Source organism: Orbicella faveolata, unplaced genomic scaffold, assembly GCF_042242905.1.
Source record: "Orbicella faveolata isolate gen_17 unplaced genomic scaffold, um_ofav_v1 contig_24, whole genome shotgun sequence".
Classification (NCBI taxonomy): Eukaryota; Metazoa; Cnidaria; class Anthozoa; order Scleractinia; family Merulinidae; genus Orbicella; species Orbicella faveolata.
In genome coordinates, this window is record NW_028301552.1 from 4,562,333 (window position 1) to 4,582,745 (window position 20,413).

Below are 20,413 nucleotides of genomic sequence, written 5' to 3' on the forward strand. Positions count from 1 at the left end.
TCAGCGTTTCAGCGTCGTATATTTTTTCATCTCAGTATCTGCATATATATATGTTCGTATATTTCGTAACTACTGATTTTTTGAACTAGAACTGCCGGTTCGTACGTATCGTCTAAAAAAAAGGAGCCGAAAAGTGCTGGCCGCCCGTTATAAATCGTGCAGGACCCATAAGGAGCTCTGTAAGGGTAGAAAACAAACTGTAAAAGAGTTTTCGGTTCAGGATGCTATTTGATGGAAAGGGAACAACACTAACCCCCCGACCAAACCCTACAGAACGGCTGTATTTAGCCCCCGGGGAGAGGGTTGCTCTGTAAATCATTGGGAAGGGGTGTGCCGCTGGGAAAGTGAAACCCTTACCCTATACTAGACCATAATCAGCTTGATTTTGCAAGCCTATTCTAGACTAGGCACCAAAATCCCCTACCCTACTCTACCCTACCATACCCTACCCTACCCTAGACTAGCTGTTGTCCATGTAGAAACTTTATCACTGTTGTAGTCCAACACTATGCTAACTAAACCGATATCTTACGAAGTCACTAGCTTTCGACTCTCAATTTCTATTAGAGAACCCTTGGTAAAGAACCCTGTTCCAGACTAAATTATTTACATACTGGCCCCTTTTCCGGTGAATTATACCCTATTCTAGACCCAAACTGTCTGATTTCTATATACCCTATCCCATACTAAAGGGCCTGAAAACCATACCTTTCACAGCGGTTCATACTTATATCTTATATATGGGAGTACCCCCAGGTATTTTACCCGTATTCTTCCCTAGAAAGTTCAGTGAGGCAAGTTGCTTGATAATGTTTGTCAGAACACCATGAAGTTGATGAATTTCACCGGAAATGCGTGGAAGGGAAGTTGTTAATGTCAGTGAGTGTCTGGCGCTAAAACCTGCCTCAGGCAGGTTTTAGCGCCAGACACTCACTGACATTAGGGATATGTATCATCAGGCAAAAGATTACTGAACAGTAGGAAACCACGTGGATTATCTTTGTGTCTATGTCACGTTCATTTAAAAGAATTACTAAGTACGTGAGAAGCATGAAGTTAATTTTCTAGTCCTTGAAATTGTCGGAGAGTCATGTTCGTGTTATTCATGTTATTTTTTGTCGAGTGTCGTGTCTGACGGAGCTTCGTCCGACATTCGATGCGACGTTTTTTTACGTTGTTTTTACAGGAATTCGCTCTCAGCCAATTTAGCCTTTTTGGGTCGATATGAAATGTCGGAAATAAGCTTAAACATGTTTAAGAGGTTTTACAATTGCTGAATCATTATGATGAATCAACGCAGAATTTCTTTCAAAGTTAAGATTCCGGATGTGTTGTAATACATGAACTCTTTCCACAAGTCACGTTGCCAGGAACAGTAGCTTCGGGAAAGGGGGCGCGGGAGGGGCAATTAGTCCGCAATTGACTCATGCTAAGGAATGGGGGTACTGCCCGGTCTGGGGTTTGAAACTCTGACTCGCAAATAAGAAAACCTCGACAACCTTATGGCGGGCAACACCGTCTATCGGATCATAGGACCTTGCTCAGAACACGTCAGACCCCGTTTACACAAAAAGTATCAATCGAAAGACTTGTGGGAAGCAAGTGGTCGGTACTCGCTTAAATATAGGATATTAAAGTAGTCACGTGCGGCGCACGTGGAACTATCAATTTCATGGCGAAAAATCCAATATACTGTACAAGGGGCAGACCCGGTTGGGTGTTAACAAACATAGCTGAGCTGAACTCGGTCCTGACTACTGCGTCCACTTCAGTTCGTTTACTCTCTCAAACTCTCGCAATGTTTACGCGCAAGAAGCAGCGATTTCTGGGCATCCCTGGCCGGGTCTGTGTACTGTTCGAAGAAGTCCGTGTGAATGGAAAAATCATATGTGGTTAGGTTACCGACTTCTTAACATCAATTAAATTTGTTTACTCATCGGGTTAATGACCGTGTCACTGCTGGGATAGATAGGTAGATTTTTTTTACGATTTCTAGTTTCTCCGTTTTCTCCTTAGTGTAATTTTCGATCAAGAAGATACATCAAACACTTAAGACTAGTCTGTCAACAGACGTTTATTTTTTTGCTGCGAGTTATTTTTCTTTGAGCGTGGAGCGAACGCAAAAAAATTGATCTTTCGTCAGCCGCACCCCCTTGCGTTTTAGCGCGTGTATCCCCTGCACCGAGTCAATATATGTATTTCGCTAAGCTTGCGATCTCGATGTACTCAAGACAAGGGTCTGTGGACAGATTACTAAAGACCCCGTTCGATCACATTTCCAAACACCTCGAAGATCGTCAAAAATACTTCGCTGCGCGTCGTATTTTCACGTATCTTCTCGATGTTTGGAAATTGTGGCCAAATTCGATACGTATTAATTACCATAAAAGGTCTCAGAAGAAAGATCATTTGCTGTATACAGGATATTGAGCTTGCGTTGGCGACTGGAAATGGACATGACCGGGAAAAAAACGATAAGAAAACTGTTTACTGTCTGTGGTACTTTAATCATGACCGGAAGTCATTGTTAGGTATTTGACAAGTCCTTTCTCTGAGGTAGAATGTTGAAATAAGATCTCAAAACTTGTTAGAATGTTAGAAATTCCCCTACCTCTCTACCTGAACGAATACTTGAAATAACTGAAAACAAAAGGAAAGTAAATAAAACACTGTCAAACTTGATTTTCTCCCAGCAAGACCCATTTTAAAAGGTCATGTTTATCGCCCACTTCCTGAAAAGGTGTTTAGCCACGGGTACGCGGGCCTGTGCGCAGGCAAGGCGTGCCCAGGTAATCTACGTCACGTTTCATCAGACGTCAAAAAGCTGAATTGCGTAGATTAGTTGACACCTTTGCGATGATAGATACTTCACGCTGCTATAAATACAGTACAGCTTAACAGCGGATCATCAATTCCACTGAGATCCTCCACATTGCGGTGAACTGAAACGTTCAGAAACCGAAGGATCTTTTAACTTCTACGATGCAGACGCTCTTAATTGTTATCGTTTGTGTTATATCTCTTGCTTCCCTATTCCACGGCTCAGACAGCGCGCCTCTAAAACGCGACCTATTAGCTGACCCTAAAGAGAAGGGAAAGGTTAGTTTTGGCAACTGTTTTGATGAGAAGGGCTTGAAATTTTCATTATTTGCATTATTTACATGTATGTACCAGTTTTGCATCTATGATGCTTTTAGTTTATGTTAATGGAAAACCTTCCCAAACTACCTGGTCGAATTTTATGTTCGTAACAGTTTGTAGCAGAGCAGAAATTCGAAACAAAATGTACTATCAGTGGATAGCCCAGGAGCGTTGGCTTCCTCAACAGCGCGTAATACGTGGCCAGAGTGTTGCTCGATCCAAAAAAGACTAAGAGTAGGCCCGGCGGCACTAGGGTATACGTTCAAGAAACCTTTTTAGCTTTTTAGTTGATCAACTGAAGCGTTTTACCAAGTGTTAGTAATGCTACTAGTATTAATTTGTCTATCTTATATATGGCGTAGGATGTCAATAGGATTGCGTTTCAGGAATGTCGCTGATAAAGGTCGTTAGCTTTCTCTTGTGATGCACACACTTCAGTCCGCTAACTGACTTCTCTTTTTCGCGGTTGATTGGGAGCCTAGTGAAGACCAAGAGGATGGGACTGGTGTAACAAGTAAATTAACGTCCACACGAACGACGTTTAGTGATTTGAATCGCTAAGAATCACTGTAGTGTCTGTCCCACTGCCGTTGCGTTGCATTCGTATATGCTGCTTATTTGCCACGCAAAGATATTCACGACGCGTGATTTGTTTATAAATAATAAAAATAAAATAATAATATTTAATATTTCTAAGGCGCAAATTAACATGTAAATATGATCAAATGCGCCTAACAAACCATATGAGTAATATAAATTTTAAAACGATATGCTATGAATAGTGTGATTAATTAAAAACTAATTATTTACAATAATTATGTACACTAGGCTAAGGTAACGAGCTAAAAATTAAAATATTAAAACAAGGGATCTAGTAAAAATGTATATAAAACATCAAGAGCTATTCAAACGCTTTTCTAAATAAAAATGTCTTCAGTTTGGACTTAAAATGGTTAAAATTGTCCTCCTCTGTTATTGCACACGGCAATTTGTTCCAAAGTGATGGTGCAGCAGCAGTAAATGCCCTGTCACCAAGTGTTTTCTTCGTTTTCGTGGATGGTGGTACTAATAAAACTTGACTTATGTTCATTACAGATGAACTTATGAACTTATGTTCATTACAGATCTACTATTTGACTGGGGATTAAACTTTCGCCAGCGTTAGTGGCATTTAAGATACATTGTTTTTAACGCCATTGTTTTTAATGCTGATTTAGTGAAGTAAGTTGAATTTTTTTTTCCTGTTGTAGGCGCTGAACAATTTAGTAAAGTTCGGTTACCTCGACAAGACGCAAATAGGATCTGACGGCAATGCGGGGCAAGGAAGCCAGCTTGATTCTCCTGCTGTTGTCCAGGCCATAACAGACCTTCAGACATTCGGGGGTCTGTCTGTCACTGGGAAACTCGACCGTGAGACATTGAAACTGCTCAACACGACTCGATGTGGTATGAGGGACCCCAAATTGAATGCAACTAATAAGAATGCCGGAGGTCTAACTGTCGGCCGGTATTATCTACAAGGAACTAGATGGCAAAAAAAGGTAGATGAGCATTAATTTTTAGAACTGCTCTGAACTTACGATTTCGTTTCTGTTTTGGAGATATATTGTGCTCTAACAGGCGGCAGAAAAAAAAAAAAAAAAAAAGAATAAGCAGCCTAGGCCGGAAAAACAATATTTTTGATATTGGACACTGCGTTTACAGTCCCGGAGAAAATAACGTAAATTCTTTGATTCAATTTGCAGACAAGGCTACCCGGCTTTACGTGACAGATAGGAAAGACAAATTCCCCCACCACTCCCCCTTCGCCTCTGTCGTCCTCTCTGGGGTGAGACAACAACAAACAACATTGATTACTTTGGGGGGGGGGGGTAGGGGAGGGAAAGGAGCCTCGTCTGTTTCTGTCATCGCTGTTTCTGTGGAATTAATACATGAGTCTCAACAATTTTGTGGGAGTCTGAGCCGATATATAAGAGAAATTTTAATAAGAAATACCACCTCTATCGTAGAGTGTTTGCAACTGATCGCATTCCTCCCCTTCCTCCTCCCACGTATCTAAAGCCTGAGAAACAACAAAGATAGCTAAACGAAATCGCAGTTAGAGGTTATTTTTACCAATGAAAATCTTCTTTTTTCTTTGCAGCATCTGACCTATCGCTTTATTTCGCTTACGGGTGATTTGCCCGAAGAAACGCAGAAGAACATTCTTCGTAAAATGATACAGAAATGGGCCGCTGCCAGCAGTCTGACCATAACAGAACAGATTAATAATGCAGTCCCAGATGATGACGTCGATATCTTGATCAAATTTGTAAGGCGTTACCATGGAGATCCATATCAGTTTGACGGTCCTGGAGGAACGCTCGCACATGCGTACTATCCACATAATAACAGAGGTTGGTGAAGTCCATTACTTATCTTACAACTGTGCAGCAATAGTATCAACAACAATAACAACAACCACAGTCACGAATAGCCAGAGCAGACCAAAGCAGTAACATAGACAAGTAAACTCAAAACTGAAGCAGAAGGCAGTTTCATCTCTTGTCTCCTGTCCATACTTGTCACAGTTTCGTGACTTCGCTTACCTTTCATTCGTTCATTGACTCTATTTTAACTTTTAAATCTTGCCTGAAAACATATCTTTTTAAGTTAGCTTTTAGCCTTTAGCGCTTTAATTACCTTGTTATTGTTAAATTTAGTCTATGTACGTATTTAGGATATTTTAATATTGTAATGCGCTTTTGATCATTATATGTTAAAAAGCGCGATATAAATTAATAAATTATTATTATAAATTTTCTTTCATCAGTATGTTTTCATGAATCACTTTGTTTACATACATACATTCTGTTTCAATCCGTGGCAGGTTTATCTGGTGACGCACACTTTGACGACGACGAAAGATTTACAACAGGAACGAGTGACGGCATCAACTTGGACTGGGTGGCGGTTCACGAGTTTGGACACAGCATGGGCCTGGAACATTCTAATGTGCGGCAATCCATCATGTACCCTTGGTACAAAGGTTATTTCCCTAATATCGAGCTTACCTATGATGACATACAAGGAATACAGGCGCTTTATGGTGGTAAGTTGTTTCTGCTGTTTCTGTGTGGTTAGGCCTTCGTTTCCCGCGAATTATATCATTTACGTATAACCCCTCGCACACGTCCCCAGTGTTTCGCTTCAGGTGATAGGAGAGAGAGACATCCCGAGTGGACCCTCTGATAAATCGTCTAGATTTGACATTAATGCGTGGAGTAGGATGATCCGGATCAGGTGGAGAGGCACTCAGTCTTCATTCAAATATATCAGCGTTTCGTACCTCAATCTTGCTTCCCGCAAGGCACTGTTTGACTGTACGCCAGGAAAGGTCTTTGTTGCTGAAATCTTCATTTTGTCTTTAACTTACTTTCCTTTGTTTTCATCGACAGCTCCTCCAACAAACCCAACGGATCCCCCCACGGATCCCCCCACAGATCCTCCTACAGACCCACCCACAGATCCGCCAACAGATCCCCCCACAAATCCGCCAACAGATCCTCCTACAGATCCACCCACGGATGCCCCCACAGATTCCCCGACAGTTCATTCCGCATGTAGACCCAGCACGACGTACGACGCAGTTGTCCTTGAAGAGGACTCAAGTGGCAACCAGATTACACATTTCTTTCATGGAGACTCTTTCTGGACGCTCTCAAGACGATTGGAGAGGAGCGAGACGAAGAAAGTGAAAGATTATTTTCCTGAAGTGAGGACCCAAATAAGCGCAGCTTATCGCAATAAACAAGGACATCTTGTCATTTTTTCAGGATCAAGGTAGGTTTGCGAGAACTCTTTGATTTTAGTCTTCTCAGGAAATCAATTACCATTTGCATCTAAATGTTTCTCCAAAACTGCACGAAAACGAAAGAACGTCGCCATTTCTCCCTCTCAGCTCGTGAAGGAGACTAGTAGACGATCGACAGCCACTGCACTCTAATGGCTGACAGTGTACGAGTAGCTCAGCCAATCAGATTGCAGCATTTGTATTTGTATACTAGTAGAATTCTACTAATTCATGTTATTTATATATTTCTTTGACAGGTTTTGGGAGTACGAGAAACCGACTACGAACAATTATAGAAGGAGATTACTAAGAAGCGGCTCCATAACCGAGTACGGGTTGTCGTTAAGTCTCGATAATATGGACGCGATTTTCACCTGGCATAGGAACAAAAAGACTTACATTTTCAAAGGATTGCAATATTGGCGATACGACGAAAACAACCGCCAAATTGATGCTAGATACCCAAAACTTATCTCAGTCGGTTGGCCCGGTCGTGATAATATTGATGCAGCGGTGAAATGGTCAAACAGGTATAGCTACGTCTTCAAAGGAAATGAGTACTGGAAGCTTAAAAATGTTCCACAGAACAGAAAAGTGTATGCCTTTGGTGGATACCCAAGAAAAATTGCTAAAGGTTGGATGAAATGCAAAACTGAATCTGTCGGCGCCTTGGGAGTAGGGGCGTTACAAGTCAACCCTTGAACTTTTGAAAGTGAATATTTATCGTAGCAAAAAGAGTTTTAGATCAGTGTTAGGTGTGCTAAAAGACAGGCTAATTTATATCGTAGCTTAAGCCGGAACACAGACAGACTGATTTCCATCCTTTGCCTCCTGCTGTTTCAGGCCGTATGAAATTTTAAGGGTTGAAGTTCATCGAGCAGTTGTTGATAATCTCTAGAGCTTAAGGCAGTAGAACTGAATTTAGGTTAAAAAAAAAAAAAAAATCCCCTTTGCATCAGTATTCCTGTTTGACATGCTAAATTATTTTTTTCTGTCTTGCTAAATCAGTATCTTAAGGATTCCTTCGAGTTCAGAGATGATATAATTGATACAATGACATTGGGAAGAAATTTAGCTTTAGCCATCACCTGTTTGGCAATGTGATAATAAAAAAATGAAGACGGTACTGCTGTTTGTTTTGTTGGTAGGAACTTTTTGTTGTATAGGTTATTTCAAAGTACAGTTTCTATTTATTTCAGTCAAATTCGTTGTAAATTGTAAAAGTTGTATGAGACACGTAGAATGGAAGAATAAAGTCATTCGTCTTGCTTGATGTTTGAGCTTGCATTAAATTCTGTATCAGCTCGAATCAGCAATACCGTTTCCCTTAGCCGTCTCGGATGCCAATCAGAACCTCAACTGGACTTGAGTGATACTGTCCTCCAGTATTCTCGGTGGTGCAGCCCACACTATAAGTTCGGTGGTGCAAGTAACTTGGAAAACGAATCGATAGTGCAGAACCAGACTCGAGCATTATTTTGGTTCTCATTTTACGTTGGGGAAACCCTAGCGATCATTTTTTTTTGGGGGGGGGGGGGGGAAACGTCGGTGATCGTTTGTGGGGTGAGGTGCAAGGAATGGGAAGGGCAAATGCGATGAACTAACACTAACTGACTAACACCGGAACCGGCACTGATAAGGTGCCCGGCTTTTCTTTCTTCACACTCCCCTCGTCCCCGCCCCCCCCCCCCCCCCTCTCCGCCAGGACCGACCCACAGAATTGTATCATCATTAGAAAATCGCTCTGACCCACTAGGAATTTGACGTTTAGTCAATGACTGACTATCCGGTTGCATTGCAAGAACTGAAAACAACGGTGTGCTTAGTTTTAATCTGACTCCCAAATGGAGGGCGAGGGATGTTTTTGACGGAGGAGGCTAAATGATATCCGTAGAAAATCCATGTACTGGTAAATCAAGAGAAAACGAGAGGAAAAAGAATCCAGTACCTCTCTCAAACACTGCAGTGTTCATTTTAAATGCATATCATAGGACATCAGTCTACATCTCTAACACGAACTCAAAAGGCGTTCCACATGGGTAATAAGATAAAGTATGTCAACAGCTCTGAACACCGGTGACTAAATCCTCATTTTCTCTTGGTTTGATTCATGTGTTATACGTTCTTCAAATGAGCACAGTACGATTTATGTGAGAAAAAGAAGCCTGTAATCTTGGGGATTTTTTTTTTCGGTGGCTGCACACACCGGGACATTTTTTCTGCATTAACATTGTCAAATTTGTAGCCCTTCTCAAATGTTTGCGCAAACTGAAGCCATTTCTGGGTAGCTGCGGTCATATTTTAGGGCTGGGTATTTAAAATGGGTCTGAAATGGGGTATCGAATTTTGGCTCAGGTCTGTAATACGGCATGACATGTATGTATGGCAAGGGTTTCAAGGTTCGGGCCTCACACCCCTACAAATTTTGGCGATTTCCTAACCCCCCGCCCACACCCCCACCCCCGCCACCGCGCCCTCACTCGCCCGGGACGAGAACGCACGAAGCTTAGTGAAATAATGATGACATGTTGATTAAGAACGTCACGCTGATCCCATGGGGCAAAGGAGAGCACCTGGGAACGAGGTTGGTCACGAGCGTGGGGCAATGGGAAAAAGTCTCGAAGCTACCGAAACTTCTGCGTACAAAAGGCACTGACAAAGCTTAAAACCCTTACAATTCTAAATTACATCAAATTATGCCAGATTTTACCGTGTTTGGTGTGACCGTGACAAGATTCTTATGGAAAATTATACCTGATTTTAGTTAACTTCAGATAGCTCTAAGGATCGCATCGGCGCCCAGAGGGCCCGGCAGAGGATACACATAATGTTTGAAAGGAGAAAAACGTTCTATGGCGAAATCTTTAGACAGACAAAATCGAAACAAACAATTCTGAGCTCACGTGTTAATTAACAGGGAACGCGAATTGATTTCGTTACGTTCTGTGATATACTATGGCAGTACGAAATCACTCCGGTACGAGCTGTAATGTCATCCTTAGGCCCAGTTCAGACGCCGAACTTTTCATGAGCCGAACCTATTACGTTGAATTCAGTTCATGAAAAGTTCGGCGTCTAAATCAGTTAAGAACGGCTATTTGAATTTGGAACGGCTCAGCCGTTCTTCCCTCCTAGCTCAGCCGGGAATTTCGGCTTTGGAACGGCTTTGATTCGGACGTCGAACTTTTCATGTGCCGAACCTGCTGCATACACCTTGCCTGAAAACCGCTGATGTTTTGATGTGTTTTGGTTCAAACTAAATTAAGTTCGGTCAATTAAGTTCGACGTCTGAATCAACAGGTGTACTTTTGATAATTTGGGTTGGTCCAAATTCGAATTAAGTTCGGCTCATGAAAAGTTCGGCGTCTGAACTGGGCCTTAAGCCTGTAAAGGATTAAGTAGGAACAACGGTTAAAATATACTGCCAGAAATGACGAACATTCTCACGTGTATTGGTTGCGCTGGCAATTTACGAGTTACTTGCAGTTGATGAGAGAAATGCCGCGACTGTTTCATGTTAGGAAACTGATGGCACCCCATGTTAAGTAGGCCCTGTCCTTTGGCCATTGACGCAGTAAATCAGGAAACTCGTATACAAACATTTTATCGCCACCTCCGCTAAAACTTTGTTGGAACGAATTGAACTCTTTCCAGAAGCGGCACGCGCTCCGAAATTCTAGAAAAATAAAACAACTCCAATTGACACGTATTGGTGACATTGGAGGAAAACTGTGATGTTCGAGGGGCGTCTATTCATAGATAATTCGACACTTAAAAAGCCGAAAGGGTTTAATCGTTTCTCGCAGTTCATGCATTAAATGAAGAACTGATGACTGGAACTTTACACCATTGTAAAGTTCAGTATTGTTCAGACTCGTTCATTATGTGCTGGCAACTTTACAACAGATTTATTTTTTGTGATAATATAATAAGTCTTGTATATGCGGATAACCGGGCTATCTTATTGGCTTGCAATATTGAAAGTTAAATGTCTTATATCCGACACAAGTGTTCACGAGTTCACCACAGCAGAAGCAAAGTACCGTTGCATGACGTCAGTGGCGCGAACATGCCGTGATGTAATCAAATATCAGCTATTTTTGACCGCCTTACGTGAGGGAGTGTCAACGTCTACAGACTAGACTGAACTCTGTGGCGTTGTTATAAAACCCGAGCTGACCCTCTAGGCAGCGCAAAAAAGCAACACCGAATGCGCAAAAATCAATTTGCCTGGATTTAAGATGAACAAACTTCTCGTGATTTTGGTAGCGCTTGTCGCGCTTCTGAGCCTCGTACAAAATGCTCCTGTCGGTCGCCAGCGAGGAAAAAACAAAAATAAGTTTAAAAAGGCTGGAAAGGTAAGAGAGAGTTAGCAACCTTTTCACTGAGAAATTACGGGTAAAATTACAATGTTCGACTGAAAGAAAGGAAGCGACTTTTGGTTCGAGTTATCGGGAGGTTCGAAAAGTGGATGGGTTCGAGAAATCGGAATTCCGTTGAAAGGAACAGCAAGACCAACTTTATAAAAGCGGTTAGCGTAGCAATCCTGATTGGATCCGCTCGCGCAAACAGAACGAGCAAACTATTAGTTTTGCCCCGAGGGAAAATGAACAGGTAAGAGAGAGACAGAGTTAAGAGTCTCAATGTGATGCCCTCCTGTCGCCATTGACCAATTCGATGAATCATTTTGAAAGTTGGATTCCTTCTGCACATACACATTGCATCTAGGAACAATCATTTTATGTTTTCAGGTTCTGTATAACTTGCTCACCTGTTTGGAATATAAGCAGTTCATTGTTGGTAAATCAATTCTCTTTCAGGCGGCAAAATTCTTACTCAAGTTCGGATACCTCGACATTTTAAAAGAACAGGACAGCGCCGGTGCAAACGACCCAAGTTCACCCGCGTTCAAGAATGCAGTCAAGAGACTCCAGAGATTTGGAAATATTCCGGTGACAGGACTTATTAACAGCAAAACTCTAGAGTTAATCAGCAAATCAAGATGCGGCGTAAAGGACCCTAGCATGCCATCTTCAAGGAGAAAACGAAGCGTCGGAGAATTTAACTTGCAGGGAACCAAGTGGGAGAAATTGGTGTGTACCATTTTGCTTTCATGTTTTTATTCATGTCCTGAAAGGTAGTAAGCCAGAAGAAGCTCAAAACGTCCATAGACCCTAGTCATAAATGGCTGCCAATTTAAAATTATTTTGTATGTATTTAAATTAGCCCAACTAACTTCGTTTGAGAGTTAAAATTCTTTTGAATTATCAACTCAAAAACGAGGTAGGTTACGCTAGTTTTAATACTTACAAAAGAATTTTTAATTGGCAGCCATTTATAAACAGGATCTATAGAGCGATACAAGAACGTGAGCCAGCTTGATCACTGGAACATGTTCAAATCTTCTGAAAATTAAGAACGTTCGACCTCAATCCAATTAGTAATAATCTGGATCCTTTAGAGCGGTTTTCAACTGAGTGTTGAAAGTAATCAGTCAATTACTTCGGTTTGGTTTTGGTTTTACTACGGTTTGAGATTGGCTGAGTAGTCTAATTGGTAAGTAATTGGTTTGGGTTTGGTTTTACGACACTTGATAAAATTGAAAACCGCTCTAGACTGAGGAATCCACGGTCCCAGCCGGATAGATTTTGTACGGTACTAGTAGCTTGGAGGACTCCCTCAACTATATAAAGACAGTTTTGGTGATCAGTTCATTAATTCTTATGACCTGTTTGATGGAATGAGTGTGTTAATCAGTATATGGAGAAATTTAGTTTCGATCCCTCTTAGGACTTACGGGTTATAAAAAGTGTATCAGTTGAAATGTCATTAGTGGAACCTCGATAAAACGAAGGCCAAGGGACTGGGGTTTTTTCGCTATAACGAGGAACGTTATATGGAGGTTGTTTACCATACATTTGACTATTCCTGGGGTAAAGAATATCGTTCGCTATACCGACTTTGTCATATTGAGGTCCGTTAAATCGAGGTTTCACAGTATCATGATTTTACAACCCCGGGCCACTTTCAATTTTTTTCTCATCCTGATTTTCTTTGATTTGTTTTTCTGTCCTAGGATCTAACTTACAAGATTATTAACTATACCAATGACGGTATTACACGAGATGAACAACAACAGATCTTCCGCAGCGCGTTGAACTTGTGGCAGTCGGCATCCAGGTTACGATTCACAGAAGTTAACTCGGATGAGGCAGATATTCTTGTGAGCTTTGTCACGAAGACTCACGGAGACGGATATCCATTTGATGGGGAAGGGGGGACACTAGCACATGCGTTCTACCCTCACAACAACGAAGGTAAGGAATCTTCTTAAAAGATTACCCGAGAGAAACGTTCGCGTGAAAGTACCAGGGATGTTCGTTGGCAAATTTGGCATATAATCCTCAAAAGGATACCAAAATTTCCGGGATCATAGCAAGAAAGTTTCATACGGAGAGGCTCCACCCCGTGGTCCAAACTCTTACATTGATATACAGAAAGGGTGACCTTAATTTCACCTTCTGCAGAAAATGGTTCTCCTTTCTGCACATACGACCTGCAGTAAGCACGCTCCATCCCTTTTCTATAACTCGGATTGAATAACCCCGCATATTTTGAAGGGGCCTTTTGAATAACTAAATAGCAGTTGCCCTACCCTAATCTATTTTGCAACTCGTGAAATCCTCACTCTTTTGTATATCTCCCGCCTGGAAAGGTACCACTTTCAGACGATGCATATCCCTCTCTCTCTCCTTATGTCCATGATAAGGAGAGAGAGAGAGAGAGAGAGAGAGAGAGAGAGAGAGAGAGAGAGAGAGAGAGAGAGAGAGAGAGAGAGAGAGAGAGAGAGTTGTCCCTCTCTCTCTCTCTCTCTCTCTCTCTCTCTGGGCCAAAATATAAAATTCGTCTAACATGTACAGGAGCGAGTGGATTAACGGCTGGAAGCCGAAACTTTAGATTTTTGGATCGATGGAAGAAACTTCACAAGAGTTTCCGTTTTATACTTGATGGTGAAATTTGTCTGAGCTTGAATCAACATAACCAGATAAAATATATCTAGCTGGTGTTATCGTAATTCCACTTACGTGATCCGTTTGTTTTCGACCATAGCGAAAAAACGTAAACTATGACAAGCAAATCATGAAATTCCTCACGCTCAAGGTGTATAGCATAACCTTTTGGAATGAAAGGGGTTTGCTGTACCTAAAATTTTGGGGATTTCTGAAATAACTGAAGAATTTCTTCCAAACTCATGTGTGCTGTCATTTTATTTCCCAAAGGCCTCTCCGGTGACGCTCATTTTGATGACGATGAAAGATTTACAACAAGAACGAGAGACGGTATCAATTTGGACTGGGTGGCGGTTCACGAGTTTGGACACAGTTTGGGTCTGGAACATTCCAGCGTGTTAGAATATAAAGTTGAACGATGATGATGTCAAGGGAATACAGGAGCTTTATGGCGGCAAGTGTTCAGTTAATCATGAATTATAAAGGCTAACAAATAAACGGTTTGTGAATAGTTACGTAAATTCAGAAGTAAGATAAGATCAATAGAAGTTAAGTAGCATTTCTTCTTGTTAACCCACAGAACTTTCAACGATTACCACTGAAACACCAACCACCACAGAACCACCAACTACCACAGAACCACCAACAACGACAGAACTACTAACTACCACAGAAACACAAACTACTACAGATCCACCAACTACCACAGAATCACCATCATCTACGGAACCGCCAATTACCACGGGGCAACCAAGTACCACAGAACTACCAACTACTGACCTGACGACAGTGTTACCTGCAACAACAACAATTGCACCAAACACAACTGACACACCTTCCACTAAGGTGAACCCCTCGGGTCATCCCGCGTGCTCCCCAGGAACTCGATACGACGCTGTGTTCGTAGACGATTTCACGTACTTCTTCAAAGGAGATCAGTTTTGGACGGTTAACAATGTTCTACAAAAAAGCGAACCCAAACAAGTGAGAGATTATTGGCCTGACGTTCCAACCCCAGTGGACGCTGCCTACTGTAACAAAGCAGGTCATGTTATGTTTTTCAAAAGCAAAACGTAAGTGATTTTATTCTGGGAATAATTGATAATCGGTGTTTGATTTTCCTGACATTGTCAATAGAAGATCATAGTCAGGCTAAGTTAAAAGAATTTAGAAGCTCTAAGTGGCTTAAGAGAACGTTGGTTTTCCTTGTTTACCGTGCTTGACACTCAAACTGAGCTAAAATGAGACACTCTCTCTCGTGTTTGAAAATCCTTTTTAAAAGTAGGTAAAAGTGTTCATGAAATAGCTCAGATTCCCAAGACTATAGCTATCTTTCACCACCATTGCATCACCACCGCGCTTTTATGCCGTACTCATTTCATAAAAGTAATAACTAAACCTCCTTTTTTATATCTTGACAATACAACGTCATTTCACTCCCTTGAAGGGTTATCAGAACCCCATCCTGCAGCAAGTTCCTCAACTATAACTTATCAACAAGAATAATAAAATTCTAGCTTAGACCAACAACATACGCTGAGGCAAGCGTCAAAGGGAATAAGAAATGAAAGATGACATTAATCTATTTGTGTGGCGAGTTTGCCAAATTCTCACTGTAGGAAACAACTGAGCATTTCTTGAATTATGTCTTGAACTATTTCCACCCACACCCTCTGGAGTCAGATATTCTACAGACTCATGGATGCTTAGCAAATCAGAAACTGCGTTATCTATCTAATTCCTCTTTAACATTTTCCACAGTTTCTGGGAATACGATGGCAGACGCCTATTAAAGAGTGGATCCGTTCAGGATCGGTATGGTTTCCGACGCTTCGGTAAAGTGAACGCAGTCGTCACCTTCCAGGGAGATCACATGACCTACTTTCTCAAAGGCACAAAGTACTGGCGCTACAATGAGGCTACCGGGAAAGCAGCCAGCCGTGACCCAAGACGGATTCGTGGAGCTTGGCGAGCTGTAAAAAATCTTGACGCAGCGACAACATGGATCAACAAGAAGGTTTACGTCTTCAAGGGAGTGTATTATTACAAGCTGAAAAGCATCAAGAATGGAAATATTTCCGTGGACAGGCGGTACTCCCAGCGTATTGCTAGAAGGTGGATGCGCTGCCCGAAGCAAGGGAAAGACCGTGATATGTCCATCGGAAGCCTTGAGTCTGAACCCTAGACTGGAGGATCTATAATGACTGGCTACAAGTCCATCTTCAGCAAGCCCGCTGGTTGATAAGCTGATAGAGCGGTTTTCACCTGAGTGTCAAAAATAATTCGCATTTGCTATAGTTTTGCATTGCCACGCTAAGCGACTGGCGTATAAAAATAGCGTCAATTTGTCATTTAATCAGAAGTAAAGCCAAAAGCAATCGTGAGTCGCTAGCGCTCCCACACGTTTTCCCGCGCTTTGCGTCAGCTGTATTTGCTTTGGGTTTTGATGGGCTTACTGGATCGTCTTTGTTTATTTTGATTGGCAAGAGTGACAACTTTAGTTTTGGTTTTACGACATTCAAATGAAAACTGCTCTTAGTTGTTCTAGAGTTGGAATCATTTTATTTTACCAGGCGAATTATACAGCGTCAAAATAAATCATAGCCAGTGTTTTTTATATTTTCCCCACTTCCCTTAAAATAAAGGCCGCGGTGGCCCTATGCCGTGAGCTTGCTGGACACTGAATTGAAAGATCCAAATCCTTACCGCGTTCATTGCGTCGGGACATTTCACTCTCGCGGTACCTGTCTCCAACCATAGATGTGGAAATGAGTTCCCGCGAATTTAATGCTATAGAAAGTTCGGAAGAAGCTCCATCAGCTCTGGCACGTAGCCCGACACAGACTGTTTTTGTAATCTCTTCTTTATTTGACTACCCTGTTTTTTTTTCCTATATACTTTGATGACATGGAGTCATCGAAACTTTTTCTGATTTGTTATCGCGGACTTCCATTTCCAAATGCTTGAAGTGAACAGGAAAAAGACTTTTTAGTTAGTTTATAATAATAATAATACGAGTAATAATAATAATAATAATAATAATAATAATAATAATAATAAAAAGGAGTGTTTGATGTCTGTTAAACCTGTAAAACATGTTTCCGTATCTAATCATGATATCATGATTACTACAACTAATACTAATACTACTATCATCATCATAACATTAATTAACATATTCCATACAAATTGGTATATTACAAGGTAAAAGTAAGTAAAAGAAATAAACTATTAAAACCTATTTCAACAGTGTTTACATAATGGCTCCCTCCTGGGTTTCAACGTCAATATTAATGTTCTTAAAGTCACAAAAGGCTTTCCTTCTAGCTCTTGAACCTCTTAGGCAGATTAGTGCGGATCTTAGTAAAGCGAAGGATGTCCTTGCTCTTATCCAGGAGATTGTTTTAGCATAATGTTCTCCTTTCTTGATGGAGATCAGCTGCGCCAGTCTGGAATGGTATTGCAAGCACTCGTTTCCCATGCCGCCTGTTGACGTGAAAATAAGGGGTGTAAAAGTTCCCTGTTCGATATCCAAAACCCTCCTCGCGTAAAGGCGCTTCTTCTCTAATAATAATAATAATAATAATAATAATAATAATAATAATAATAATAATAATAAAATACTAAAAAAAACTTTTTTTGTATTCCGTGTTTTTTTTATTTGTTTTCGTGCCGGCTGTTTGAGGTCTAGGCGCGAGACTTTCTGACATGTTTACTACGGCTATGAACTCATTCACACCTAGACACACACATATTCCCCCCTCCCCCTACCCCCGCTTCCCGGGATAATTTCTTGAATAGCACACAAGGTTATTGCCATGTGGGTAATTAAATTATAGCGTTTGAACAACTGGCGAAGTCTGATCTTGCTTTTGGCAGCCAAATCATAGCAGCAAAGCTGAAAGATTCAGTCTCCAGTCACCACTATGTATTATCTTACCATCGCGTGAGATAACTCACCGACATAGCAGCCGAGAAGACGTGTCTCGATTGCAAAAATTCTATAATCTTGTCGGAATACTCTGTAACTCAAAAGTCCATTGTTTAAGACCGCAAGAGACCGGCGAAGCCCGCGGTTTGTGCGGATCAGATCATAAAAATGCTGACGGCTCTGTTGATTCAGGCCTCGTCCACTCGACTCTACGCCGTAGGAATGTGAAAACGCAGCTTTTTTTCTACGGTTAAACTTACCTCCACGCTAATCCGAAACGTAAACAGAGCTTATGTAAGAATTGGTGCCTCTTTTATAATAGGGGAGAAACAATTTCAAGCCACGCCCACAAAACAGGATCTTGGTACCTCTTAGGGGCTCTTTTCAAAATTTCCGACAAGCATCCCCCTCTTTTTTATATGGAATCCCCCCCCGGAACACTCTAAGGCTGCGATCTATTTGATGCGAGGTAATGTTTTCGTTAGCTGCTGAAACGATGGGCGCGGAAGGACCGAACGTAACTTGTTTTCACGACAAATGTCAGGTAATATAAAAGCAACACACAACTTTGATATGAGAAACCGCCGCTCCAGCGGACGAAACCGTGTCAGAGCTGACACACATCGGCAATCCGGTGCGTTTGCACGTTTCCGCGTAAAACACACCAACAAGGTAAATTTGGTTAAAGAATGATGTTTACGACAAACGGCAAACGGCTGGTTTGTGGGTTGCCGTTCATAGTTCCCCTTTGTCGAGCGTAAGGCTGATACCGTACACCACCACTAAGGCACCGTCCACATTATATGGACGCCAAGAAATTTGAAAACGGTGTTTTCACTCTGAAAACGCATCAGATGTTTTCCATCCACACTACGCCGGGGAAATTTCAATTTTTTTTTTTTTAAGGAAACCTGTGACGGGGAAATCACATGATTATTTTGACTTCGTCGTTTTCGAAAAGCTCCGTTTTCAAAATGTTTTTGGTGGACCACTAAAATGCAAGGTCAACGTCGTCAGATTCCTCCGGTTTGAAGAGCGTTTTCGAAAAACAAATGATCTCCTGTCATATATTTTTCGGCTCAATACACTGAAAGGTACCGCGAAAGCTCCCGCATGCTGTGCCTCTTGAGGCTCAACACCCGAAGACGTACCAAAACCGCTTTTTAAACCCCTAAGAGGTACGACGAGCACCCCCCCGGTGCTGCACAGAACTGTCGAAAAACCGTCCGGGTTCATGGGAGGATCCAGGATTCTTCAAGGGGGTTGGTGGCGGCTGCTATCTTGGAGTTGAAGAATGAATGAGACATGCCCCCAAAATGTGGCAATTTGAGAACTAAAAGTTAATTGAAAACTGTTACACCAGAGATACTAGCAATAACACAAAGTAAAAATTACGGTGTGGTACCTGTCCAGAGTGATTGCCTCTATTTCTGCCATTTTTAATTTTATGCTCCTCCAAAGAGGAGGTGGCTAATCACCCAATCCCCCGCTAAATCCGCCCCTGGAGTTCGGGAGTTTGCCAACTATCTTCACGACGTTTCCCTATTGTGTCCTCGTTCGTTTATCTCTGTAAAGGCAATCTACCCCGGCGGGGAGGGGAGAGGAGGGGAGGAACGATCGAAAGCTCAAGTATGAATATATTGCAATCAAAATAAGCACTGGTTCGGAGTCGTGGCGTTGTTATGGTTCGTGAGGTCACGTCGCGGATGTGTTTATAACCCGATACAAGATTAACAGTGATTAATTCGTGCATGTTTGTTTATTTCTCTTGTCAATCAGCCCGAATGTTAGGCTCGATTTCCAGCCCTTTTGGGAGTTCGATTGTCCCTTGACCTCCCAACGAACGTCATGGGGGACAAGGAACGCGGGTTCATTAAACGGCTGGAGGTCGAGCCTAACCATAGGTAACATAAAAGAATTTTTCGGTGGAACATGTAAATATGAATAATTGTCTAAGAATTTCAATTTTCAGGCTTAGGTTGATATTAATAACAAGAAGATTACATTGGAAGCTCCGGTAAGCGGACACCCTTGGAACGCGAAAAGATTTCCGTAACTGGAGCTGGCCCGTTACGAGAATAGTTCGTATTGGCTGTCATTAGAGGTTTAACGGTTGAATGGCCGCTTACAGGAGCTTGCCCAGCTAAATATTGGGAATGAAAAAAAAATTAATAATAATAATGATAATAATAATAATAATAATAATAATAATAATAATACCACCGTATTACATATCTTGTTTCATTGCTTTGGCATTGTGACCCGGTGTACCCGGTGATAGGGTACCTAAGCTGTATCAGCTAAAATTGCAGTGTGCAAATGCTTAACTAAACGAGAAACAAATGATCTGTTAAAACTGAATTAACTTCCAATGTTACGGCAGAAACGAAACAAAGGTGACCGGTTTACGTCATTTTTAGACCTTTCTTAGTTGAATAGGATGTCATTTTTCGGGTTTGGGCCTTAATCAGTTTTTATTTGCGTCACCATTTGCGTAGC

At 41.6% G+C, this 20,413-nt stretch overlaps 1 protein-coding gene and 1 pseudogene across 2 annotated transcripts; both read left to right on the plus strand.

Moving 5' to 3' along the window:
• Window positions 1-2,889: 2,889 nt before the first annotated feature.
• On the plus strand, window positions 2,890-8,246 carry LOC110056367 (stromelysin-2-like). Its single transcript, XM_020762835.2, has 6 exons — window positions 2,890-3,099; window positions 4,392-4,682; window positions 5,285-5,537; window positions 6,011-6,232; window positions 6,579-6,963; window positions 7,231-8,246. Exons 1-6 carry the CDS (start codon window positions 2,983-2,985, stop codon window positions 7,673-7,675), a joined length of 1,713 nt encoding a protein of 570 aa, XP_020618494.2. The 5' UTR covers window positions 2,890-2,982; the 3' UTR covers window positions 7,676-8,246.
• A 2,858-nt stretch (window positions 8,247-11,104) lies between these two features.
• Window positions 11,105-17,224, plus strand: LOC110056366 (collagenase 3-like; annotated as a pseudogene). The gene is made up of 6 exons (XR_016207694.1): window positions 11,105-11,331; window positions 11,794-12,066; window positions 13,050-13,290; window positions 14,254-14,437; window positions 14,564-15,056; window positions 15,745-17,224. The product of XR_016207694.1 is annotated as a collagenase 3-like (transcript).
• Window positions 17,225-20,413: the final 3,189 nt, after the last annotated feature.